Here is a 12,506-nt window from a genome sequence, read left to right on the forward strand (position 1 = left end):
TGTTTCTATACTGTAATATGTATATTCTGGCTCTGTCCTCTGTATATCAACACTCATGCTTTATGCTATTTAGTTCGTTGGCTTTACAACGTCATGTATATTTATTCTATTGTCAATAGTATTTACTCTTCAGTTTTGTTGATGTTAAAATTTTGCTATGTTATGTATTCCCCCAAACCCGACCCTTGTATATATTGTAAATATTTAGCCTAATATGGGTATTGGGGAAGGTATATATGTATTGATTATAAGTTCCAATCTATTCTTACTATATCTGTTAATTTTTAATGTAACATGTATTATTAGCCAGTTAATGGCAATGTAACCGGTGTTTATATGTATTTAATAAACTCTATTTGAACAGTAAGTTGGAGAGAGAAGAATCTCGGCTCTCGACGAGAAAGGTCGGGGAGCACTGGTTGTGTGTTGGAACAAGAGGTTAGAGATCGAAGCTCAACGAGTGAGGTCGAGACGAGGAAGACCTAGTGTTATAGTAGATAAAGGATTTCCTGACGGACTGACAATCTTACTGGACAGATTTGAGTGGATTATCATCCTAACGTGAACAGAGGTATCTACCGAAACAGAGGATAAGAGGCATCAGCAACCCCGCTCAGCATCACGAAGCCCTCATAGCAAAAATCCCGGGTATTTCCACCTTCCCCTTTTTTCTGTACCTATACTCTCTCTCTTTCTTCAATTCTCATAGTCTGTAAGTAGGTTTAAGATAGTTAAGGACCCTTAGTAATATTAATAGTTTTATATTACATATTCTGGACTTTGTAATACCACCACTTACACGTTGGGATCTGTGTAAAAAGAACCTTGTAGCTTAGCGAATAAAGATATTGTTTTTTTTTTGTAAATTAACAAAATGTGTTTGTCAATCATTGCATACCATTCGCTGTCGGCTATCACACAGAGCCTCCTGCCCTAAGGTTTCCATATCTGGTCTCTTCTTTCGTCTATCTAACTCCATTCTTGAGATTAAGGAAAGACAGGCGGACAAACAACAATGGAAATTTATGTCTACAGTTTTTTCAAATTGCAGCCCAATATGTATTTATATCATCAAATAAAGAATTTATAAATTAATATATGTTTTGGTTATTTAAATAGTAATCCTGAAGATGTATTACATCTCAAACAAATCAACTTTACGTGTTTAAATCAATGATAGTATATCTTCATGTTACAACAGCAAATTTTGAATAAGAAACAAATGTTTTTAATTTATCTTAGCTTTCTTTTCATTACAAAAATTTAATTAAAAACATATTCTGATATTGATTTCTTTTATGTAATTTACAATTATTCACATTTCCAAATCATTAAAAAAAACACAACTTTAAAAAAAAATCAGAAACAAATTACTGTTTTTCCATAGGTAAAATGATTGGAGGTCGACAACCCAACATATCTAATTTATTAAACCTGTCCTTGAATCTTATTTTAGAAATTAAAACTTTCTTTTTAAATATCAAACCAGTAATAACAAATAATAAAATCAATACAGTAAAAACTGTAATAATTATCATATGTAACAAATTTGAATTTTTGACTTCTAAGCACGCACCAATATATCTCTTGTGTGCTTTTATTATCTGTATATTGGGTAAAAACTTTTCTACAAATTCTGTTTTTAAACTTCCATTTCTTTCAACCATTTTAAACCACTCTAAATCTATTTCAGTCAAATTACATCTATTATTATTCACAGAAATATTCGTCCAACTAAATATTGCAGGAAATCCTTTAATAAAGGCAGTTTTACGTATCGAGCAGTTTTTATCATCAAAATATTGTCGCAAATACTGAAGAAATTGCAGTTCACTGTCTTCGGTACAATTAAAAATTATGCTAAATTCATAAGAAAATGGTTTTACATAAATATTACAAATATCAATTGTATTATTTTCAGTTTTGTTACTTTTTATCCATTTTCTAGGATGTTCTTCAATGGGATATTTAGAAGGCAAAACAGAAGATATCACAGAATATTCTATCTGTGTTGAATTTGTAGATCTATGTAACATAGTCAGAGTTTCTTCTTTTGATGGCATGAATGATGGAATTAAAAATACTTCAGAATATGTAATTTGATTTTCTAAATGGTCAGCACTTACTGAAAAGTAATCAGTTTTTAAATTAACTATATCAGTGGAAAGTGTACTTGTAGTTTTAATGTTGGAAATTAATTTATGGTCCATATATGAATGGTTTAGAAATACATTTATAAACAAATTATCTAATTCACTTTCATGCAAGCTATCAGAAACATTATGGAATTGTAAAGATGTACTAGATATATGACTTTCAACAGAACCTACAGAATTGTAATATAAATTAGTTGTCATAGTAACATTGCTATTATTATTATTATTATTATATAAATTTAAAGTTTTAACAGAATTCTTAGCTGACATATGTAATTCTTCATCAGCCATATCAATATTTTCAACTATACTAGATCTTAATTTTATACTAGAATAAGATCTAGAATGTTTATCACTAAAGTACTCACTAGTGTACACAGAATTGTACTGTTTATCATCAAAGTTTGAAAACACTATTTTTGTGAGAGCTTCAATTATCTTAGTTTTTGTAGAAGTTGGCTGAAGTGAAATTTCTTCATTATATTTTGATAAGTTTTTATTTCTTGAAGTAAAAAGAGCAATTGAAGAATTCAAATTTTCTATTATTTGGCTTATGTTCAATGTGAATATTTCATCATTCAAAAGTATTTCTTTTCCATATGAATAAAAATTATTTTCTGTTAACCATATAATATATAATATGCAAATATGAAGGAATGTCATACTTTGCTTTCTTGTAGAATTTCATCAAAACTTTAATGCAAACCTTTCTGAAAATAAATAATTCATAAATTAATTTAATTAAATTAGTAGTACAAAATAATGGTTAATGTTACCTATGGTAGCAAACATGGCAGCTTGTCTCTGAAACAGTGGGGACGCACATTCCAACCTAACCTAACCTATTATAATAATTTGGTTGGCAATAATTATGGTAATTTATTAGAATAGGTTAGGTTAGGTTAGAACATGCATCCCACTGTTTCAGAGACTAGCCGCCACATTTGCTACCATAGGTAACATTGACCAAAATAATTAAATTAATACAAAATATTTCAATCGTATATGTAATGAAATAAAGTAATAATCTAATATTTAAAATTTTTAATCTAATTTAACATAGTACTGGATGACCATAATTAAAGTATACTATTCAATACTCTCTAGAGAGATAATTAGCAGCCCAAATGCAACCAAATCTGGTATGGTGACATTTCAGAATGTGCAAAGACATTTTTGTAAAAAAAAAAAAAAAATAGTAACAAAACTTTCCTTTGTGGCACTTCCCTTTTCATGCTACAAACAAATGAAAAAGTAGCTCCATTTGTGGGAACACTTAAAAAATGAAGTTTATCAAGGACATACCACAAAATCAGCAGCTTAAAGAAAAGTAATCTATCATGTTGCATGTGAGAAGCATCACAGAAGAACCATTATAGTAAGTTGTTGAACACACTGTTTATTATCTTCAATTAAAGACCAACATCTTCAGAACAGGGACTACATGGAATATCATCCTCTGCATTGCTAAGATCCCTGCATAGTATTTTTTGTATAAATGTTTTGTTGCTTGCAGTACCAAAGTGCATAGCGTAAGTTTTAGTGCTAACTATTTCTTATGAAAATATCTTCTACACACCCTGAAATGTCACCATACCATATTTGCATTTCAACCATTAAGTATCTTCCTAGACAGCAATGAATAGGAGTACTTTAATTATGATTACCCAGTATTAACATCAAAGCAATTGTCATTTTTTAAATAGTTTTGTTTTCATCTTATAAAAATATTTAATGTAAAGATGCTGTAATAAATAATGTTTCATTTGAAATGGTTAGTTTTTAATTGAAAGAAAAAAACAATAAAAATAAAAATGTGAAAAATAATTTCACATATCATTTTATTGTTTGTGTTAAATTAATAGTGCCACAGATGGCATTGCATGTAGTGCTCATTCCCTTGTCTAAATTACAGTAATGTTGTTGTTAATCCCTGTATGTTGTATGTTTAAATTTTTTTATTTACATTTAATCACAGCTATGGCTTATAATTAAAGATGCAGGATATATTGTTATTATTACATGACTTCACTTCTAGTAAACTTGCTTTGTTTTGCAATGAAATTTGCAGAAAATTAATAAAGATACCTGTATAATTTCTATACACTTCATGTATGCAGTTCTAAATAATCCACTACAATAATAAACAGAAAATATTTTATTTTTCTAAAAACTTCATTTATGAACTTAATATAACTGTTTATTTAATCTATGTGCATAACTATGACTGAAGTTGCTTAAGTCAAATTTCTAAGTGTGAAAAAAATCTTTCTAAAATTAGAGGTCAACTTCTATGGCAAGTACAAAAGGCAAAGCTTTAGCATAAAGTGAAACAGAGCTTTTAACAATTGCAGCATACTTCTTACATCTCACCATAACTCCAGCTGGCTGCCACAAATATTGTATTTGATTAAATTATTTAACAGAGATATTAATATAATAATAAAATTTCAGTATAAATGACATTACATCATACATTGTTTCCAGCAGCTGATATACCAACCACACATAGGCTACTATAACCACATCTCAGTTCTAGACCACCATATTCTGAAATGGTTGAGTTGCACAGTGAGTCAAGTTTCATAAATTTCACATAACTGACAACACACAAAATTAAAATATTTAAATAAGTACTTTTGCTTGTTTCACTCTACTCACAAGCTAAGCTTTTACCTTTGCATTCTGAAGCAGAGTTTCCATCTGGATCTCTGCGATTATGGGACCCTTTTGTGTAACATTTAGCTATAGTGTTACGTTCTCATCAATTAAGATTGCCTGTTTCTCCATTCTCATCATTATGAAGACTCCCTTCTAACGATAAGGCTATTTGGGCAGTAATAGAAAGATCTGGCACGTATAGTATACCCCTCAACAAAGCAGATTATACCAAATTCAAGTATGTTCTACTTAAATCCTGTTCTTTTTTAAATGTTCTAACAAAGCTTGAATGAAACAAATAAAGTACTCGATTAGTAATTTTGAAACCATGTCGTTATTTGTTCCATCTTCTAACACTATGTGGTGTAACTACTCGACTATGAGTGGTCGAGTAGTCACACTACGTAGTGTTAGAAGACAAAATAAAGTACTCATTAAATATTTTAATTTTGCATATCATTCTAGCAAAATCTCTGAAAATCTTGAGTTGATCTTAAATACCAGTATTTATGGTAAATAAATTTTATTTTATTTTGTCAGAATTTTTTGTTTTGTTTTTATCATCATAAATTATAACAATTCACTTATGTAAAAAAAAATAGAAAGGTAAAATACTGTTGAAATATTCCAGAATTAATTAAAGTTGGATAGAAGTTCTTTTTAGGTCATTTATATACATTATGAGTAACGTACAAAATCTGGATAACATCAAGACTACCCAGGCGACATCAGCCTTGTCCAACTCAGGTGGATAACACCAAAATATGGAGGAAATCATTTAATTATCAATTTTCCCAGATAATCTCAATACACACTTTGCAAAATTAGAAAAAAGTGCCCCATGTAGTAAGGATGGATTTACCTTATCATCATTATTTAATTATTACCATCATTTAAAAAAAAATCAACTCAAATTATTATTTGCAATTATTTTATTTGATATTGAAAATCTAACATCGAATTAAAAAAAGCCTACATTAAGTTATTGTACCTCTACTTATTTTTGTAATCAAGAATGAAACTGAATAGTGCAAAGAACCCCTGAATGTGATCTCATTCAAGTATTGATGGATAATGGCGACATTATGCTATTAAGACGATTTTCTTTCAGCATTACCCGTGGTTTTTGATAAGGTTGACATTACCCAGACAATCTCGACATTATCCAACTTCGCACATTACTCCATAAACATGTTTACTGTACTATACTGTATTGTACTGTACATACAGATATATCCCTAAAACTGATTGGATCTATTGAAATCAGTATTATTATTTTAATAAATCTGAATGAAAGTTGTAAAATTATTTATAATTTTCTAGTAAAATATAACGTATCTTACCCAATACACAATCTAAATAATCTTAAATATATTTTTAATTTTTTTTAATCTTCGTTAACACATTTTTAAATTTACCGCTGAGACGTGACTTCCTTCTTAATGTTTGTGATTGCCAGATGACAAGAAATTATAACATTTTAAATTAAAATTTTTAAAATATTTAAGTGATTACTAATTAACAAAATATATTATTAAAAATTTATTAATATGTTAAAATAATTTTAATCAAACTTTCATTATTCTTGAAAACTTCGGATTCGGGTAGGAATTTTTTTGTTTTAACTCTTTCCGCCCTGTGGTCACTGTAAGCAAGCCCATTATGGGTTCGGCCAGGCCCACAATGGGGCGACCGGGTGGTGAGGGACGGGACCCAACATATCCGGACGGACCACCCCCCGAAAAATACCTGAGGATTTATCGGCCCGCCGGATTCGAACCCGAGTCCCCCAAAGCGGTAGACTGCGCTCGGCCATCCGGCCGTCTATTCGGGTAGGATTATAGCAAGGTCCTAGATTATATATAACCTACGACCTTGGGGTTACAGGCAATCACATCGATGTAAATAACAATAATATTAATAACAAGCGATCTATTAAATGTCGAAGAATTATATATTAAGATTATATGACCATTTACAGTAATTTAAAATTCTATTCTTTATATATTCTTTATGATTTTTATACATTGTTTGTATACGGCAACGCAACTCGAGGCGTTGCCTCCCGGGAGGATTTTCTATGGGAAACTGGCCCCTATTTAGGTGTTACAAACGTGAAGAAAACCTGAAACATTCCACGTAACTAGCCCGTTGGCAATGCGCAAACCCACAGCCAGTGTTTTATGGTTTAGTCCGCTGGTGCTGGCGAGCGCAGTGCCGTCTTAGGACGTAAGGGGCCCTGGGCCAGAAGAATGTTGGGCGCCCCCATGAAGAAACAGAATCAATATTAGATTACAGACCTAAGGGTTGCTGGCGTAGCTAGCACGGGCGAGAACGGTTACGGATATCGTGCTATCACCCTTTTAACATATCCCAGAAAATCTGTTGACCCTTTTTTTTCTTTTTTTTTCATTTTGTTTAGCCAGTGAGATTTTTCGCCCTGTACTCAACACTTCACACTACGTGTTGGAGGAGTAATTTCAATCATATTATTAATGGTTTCTTCATTTCAAGTAACCTATTTCTTTGTAACTTCAAAAAAACTCCTAGGTGGCTTGTCCGGATATATCGCCTCCGTCCTCACCACCCGGCTTAGGATTGGCCAAATCCATAATGGGCTTGCTAAAAGGACAATTAGTGCCGCAGGACGAAAACAATTTAAAAGAAATATTTCAATTTTTTTTATTAATAAAAACATGATCTTACATAAAGTATAAATGAACAAAACACGTGTACAAGCTATCAACTGTGCTCGGAAATTTTAGAGGCAGAGATCCCGCGACGGCAAATTTTTAATCCATGCATCGTAACATTGTTGGCGTGATTTCCACTATGCTTGCTGATGAAATGTTATATTTCAGTTAATCCAAACTCAGGAAATTATTAATGTAACCGCTATTTTTTAGATATTCCTATAATCCTATAATATATATATATATATATATATATATATATATATATACATACGGTGAAGTTAAGTCCAAGAATTGAGTTGGTTACTACAAGTCTTTAGAAATGTTGCGGTGATCAAACACCTATCTAAGTTTCACGAAAGCTTTGAACAAGTTTGTGCAAAATAAGCTTACCTTAGCTTACTTGTGTTACATCATTACATCATTAGAGTTTTCCCCGAAATATTCACATATCGTTAGTAAGATTTTGTGTCGAAATGTACCTTACAAAAGTACAATTTTTTGTTTCGGATTTAACGCCATTCTCAACATGGCCACGTTTCTCGCTTTCCAGTTGATGATACACGATTGTCCCACCCACATAGATTTGTTCAAAACTCAAAGATCGTCAAAATCTAAAACAGTAAGGCCGCGACTCCACTAGCCGTAAAAGGGCCGTAAAACCCCTCACCGTAAAACTATTCATAATCACGTGATTAAAAGCTTTTACGGTGAGGGGTTTTACGGCCCTTTTACGGCTAGTGGAGTCGCGGCCTAACGCTTTCCTTTATTACTTTTTCACTATGTCAGGAAATAATTTTCAAAACTTGATTAGGGAAACTTTTGGTACATCCTGTAAAAACAATGCTTTTAACGAAATTACACTTTAGATTGTAATCACAATAACTGAGTCTTGCATTATATTAAGTCAAACCTCCGTTCTTTCTATTTAGTAATTCTAAATTAACTATCCAAAGTGACTCATTTCTCAATTTAAATTTATCAACATACGAGATATATTTTAACAAAGAGAAACCATTTTGATTCGTGGTATTTCGACGGCCGGATGGCCGAGCGGTCAAGGTAGCATCCTACCGCTCTAGGGGACCCGGAATCGAATTCGGACGGCTCAAAAAATCCCCAGGAATTTTTCGGGGGTGGTCCGACCGGATATGTCGACCCTTGTCCCTCACCATCCGGGACCATCACGAATTCGGTAAGTCCATAAAGGAGCAGCCGGGTGGTGAGGGATGGAACCTAATACATACAGACAATCATCTCTGAAAAATTACTGAAGTTTCTGACCCGACTCGAATTTGGATCCCGTAAAAACTCGGATTATCTGGCAAATTCAAATATTAGGTCACAATAAAAAATTAAATTTGACAGTAGCAATTTCAAATGAAACGAATATATTACGATTTTTTTTTACGCGAATCGAAACTGCATACACAAATTTTATATAAGTGTAGTTTCTATTGATGTAATAAAAATCTTAACACTTTATACCTATGTATCTTAATTAGATAAACCCAGAGGGGAGGAATTTAAGTTTAATCCGACAAAAGCGGGTGGCACATTACATATTATTTTATACAATATTAAATTTACAGAGGAAAAAAGTTTTATTTTGCGTATACTGTATATTATTTCCAACGAATATATTCGCACATTTGCGAAAAATACCAGCAATAAGATACATTGCTATTTATGGAGTTTAGTAGAGGTCGAAGCACGTGCCTTTTCGTCAGTGACGACGGACCAGGAAGTTAACTCTTTACAGAAAGGATAATGGAAGTATGTTTTTAAATGAAATTATTTAAAGAAAAAAAATGTAAATTCGAAATAATATCACTCAATTCGTATTGTAGTACTAAGATAATTATTATTTGATAGAATTATTGCGCCATCTTTTTCAAATGTGCAGATATTAATGTGCTAGTGTTTGGATTAGTCAACTCTTACACAATTAACAATTGTTTAACGTAGTAATAATTCATTTTAAACTCAATGTAGGATAATATAATGAATTATATTGCTTAATGTTTTGATTTAAATATTTATTAGACGAATTAACAGGAATGAGTGTGTGCACCTAATGAAAATTAGGCGATGGGTTTATGTATTGTATGAAGTTTTCGTATTGAAATTGCAGTGTGTCAACATTTGTTTATGGCTGAATACCATAATATACAGTCTTTATTGATATGTGAATTAAAAATACAGAATACAAAGTTCTTGTGATTGCTAGATAGAAATCTGCTTGTCTCGAACCTCTTTCACAAATTTCAAATTTTCCTCAAGTTGTGGCCATTTGTTAATTATATTGGCATTGAAATTGTTCGTGGTGGTATCCATGTTAGATTTAGTTGAGAAATTTTTTCCTTCATAATGAACAAATCTTTGTTGTGTCGATTGTAGGTTTTGAAGGTTCGTATCATGATGGATCACATTGTATCATTTACTGAATTTGTCGTCAAGATACTTTCTAAATGGGAGACCCTCGTGCGTAAGGATTTTGACTATTTCGTGTGTCAAATGATTGGTAGTGGATTTTATGGGCAGATCTTAAGGATATGATTTTTAATTCAGATGATAAAGTAAATAATACTCTATGTAAAGTTTTATTACTTTAGTGATTATATAAAAAAGTACATAAATTTCAACACAAAAATATAACAAAATTGAAAAATAGTGATAACAATGTTTATATTTTAATATTTTTTAAGGAAATAAAGCTTGTGCTAGCAATAAAACATCTTGGGGAAGACTACTCCCATTACTACTGCCTCTGCAAAAGATACTATGGCTTAAGTTTTGAAAGAACTTTCAAATGAGGGAAAAAACTTAATAGACTTAAATTTATAATCAAATATTATATGAAAGAAAATAAATATTTTAAAATTACATCTATTTATAACTTTTTGATTATGGGAATCATAATGTAAGAATCAAATTTAGCATTAGTTTTAAATTCAATGTTTATTGATATGAATCCTAGTAATCCATATCTGTCATTACTGTAAATTTCAACAGAACAATGTATGTTTCTAAAATTCTTTGAAAAAATAGGCACCATTATTTCTTCACCATTAATTTAAAAACTAACATCTACCTTTAATCCCAAATTACTTAATATATATTCATTAATAATAGCAAATTTATAGCCTGATTAATTACAGTGATTTTTTGGTTAAGAAATAAATTTAAGTAATTAGCTTCTTATTTAATATCATTACACATGCCATGTTAATGATTCAGCAAATTTCAAAATATCAATTTCTTTTTCTTCAAAAAGTTTGTGATGTTACATTTTTAATATTTAGTTTTGTAGTTATTAATCCACAAAGTGTAAACTATACCGTGTAAATCGCTCAAAGAAAAACAAATATGATTTACAGTAAAATTTATTAATATATAATATTGCTGGCTATAATTTGTATTCAACTTTTGCTGATGAGAAGTTAAATATCTACTATTTTTAATTTAGTTTAGGAATCTGGGTTAATGTTACCTTAGGTAGCCAAGATGGCAGCTTGTCTCTAATTCCAGCAAGGAAACAGCGGGGATGCATGTTCTAACCTAACCTAACCTAACCTATTCTAATAATTTGGTTGCTAATAATTATGATAATTTATTGGAATAGGTTAGTTTTGGTTAGAACATGCATCCCCGCTGTTTCCTTGCTGGAATTAGAGACACCCCACCATCTTGGCTACCTAAGGTAACATTAACTGGAATCTGTATCTCTGGATAACTGAATTATTAGATGCAAACAAAAATCTGTTTTGTATTAGATAAGAACTTTTAAACAAATATGTTTTCTTCATATCAATTTTTTAAAAATAAATATAACAATTATGAATAATAATATAAAAAGTTAAGAATGCAGGCTCCTTTAATTAATTTTAAATCTGAAAAGTTTGTAATGTAGATAGTAATTTCTATGAAATATCTGATATTTTAACTAATATGTCATATGACAATCATTTTGAGCTGGATAAAACTGATGCCAAAGAATATGTTTCTTGAATAACAGGGTATTAACTTTAACTACTAAATCTTTCAATTGAAAGATTTAGTAGTTAAAAATTTGTTTTTTTGAAGACACCGAGATTCTTATTTTTGATATTATTTTATTCAGTAATTTAAATAATACTTTCATAAATATATATTTATTTAAATGGATATTTAATAATAATAGGATTTGTTTTTAAATTTATTTTTAAAACATATGAATATTATAATTTGATTTATTTATAAATAAAATAGTAAGGAATATGTAATACTCAAAGTAAACAGAATTTACAGGTTTTATTCCACAACATATAGATGATACAGGTTTTGATTCAGGTTTTATTCCACAACATATAGAAACTTGTACACCATACCACTTTCAAAATAAGCTAACTATAACTACACATTTTTGCTTGCATCTATACCATTTGTCAAAGCAGTCCTGGAGGATTGTTTTTTATTTATTTATTTATGGGCTCTCATTGAAATGATTTTCATTTCTGCTATTGATTGAAACTTGCAATCCTTTAACTTCTTTTATTTTAGAAACAGATAAGTCTTTTGAAGAGCAAAATCAAGGACTAAAGAAATATTGTTTTGTTCTTGGCTAGATAAATATTAATCATGAACAACTGATGGAACTGCAAATCTGGAAGCTGCAGCAACAAAAGTCTTTAATGACATTGTAAAAGTGACTTCCAGGATTGCTTTGACAAATGGTATGGATTCTGGCAGATATGTGCAGTTGCAGAAACACTTTGCTTACTTTGAAAGTGTTCCATCTAAATCCAATTTCACTCACAATTAAATAAAACTGGACTGTCTTGAATAATGAAGTATTGATTATGCAAGTTTCCGTAATACTTTGAAAATAAAACTAAGTCTTCAAAGAGCTTTTGTCTAATTTTATTTTGTCTTACTAGTTCCTTTTTACAATATGAAGATTATAATAATATACTCAATTGGTGACTGAAGTCAGTTTTATATTGGCACTGTCTAT

The 12,506-nt window shown here is 30.5% G+C and overlaps 2 protein-coding genes across 3 annotated transcripts in view; one reads left to right on the forward strand and one right to left on the reverse strand.

The window, feature by feature from the left end:
• Positions 1-1,300: 1,300 nt before the first annotated feature.
• On the reverse strand, positions 1,301-6,182 carry LOC136979304 (uncharacterized). 2 transcript variants are annotated; one of them, XM_067275258.1, is made up of 2 exons: positions 6,161-6,182; positions 1,301-2,866 (listed from the first exon to the last, which is right to left on the reverse strand). In XM_067275258.1, the coding sequence occupies exon 2, from the start codon at positions 2,817-2,819 to the stop codon at positions 1,371-1,373; it is 1,449 nt and encodes a 482-aa protein (XP_067131359.1). In that variant the 5' UTR covers positions 2,820-2,866; positions 6,161-6,182; the 3' UTR covers positions 1,301-1,370. The 2 variants fall into 2 exon arrangements, with proteins under 2 accessions (XP_067131359.1, XP_067131352.1); XM_067275251.1 differs by lacking the exon at positions 6,161-6,182 and adding an exon at positions 4,833-5,076.
• A 2,948-nt stretch (positions 6,183-9,130) lies between these two features.
• The window catches only part of viaf (viral IAP-associated factor), a 47,894-nt gene continuing 44,518 nt past the window's right edge, over positions 9,131-12,506 (forward strand). The window contains exon 1 of the mRNA XM_067274898.1: positions 9,131-9,286. Coding sequence (XP_067130999.1) covers positions 9,281-9,286 — 6 coding nt within the window. The 5' untranslated portion in view covers positions 9,131-9,280. The remainder of the gene's footprint in view (positions 9,287-12,506) is intronic.

This window comes from Centruroides vittatus, unplaced genomic scaffold, assembly GCF_030686945.1.
Source record: "Centruroides vittatus isolate TY-2023 unplaced genomic scaffold, ASM3068694v2 contig_1154, whole genome shotgun sequence".
Lineage (NCBI taxonomy): Eukaryota > Metazoa > Arthropoda > Arachnida > Scorpiones > Buthidae > Centruroides > Centruroides vittatus.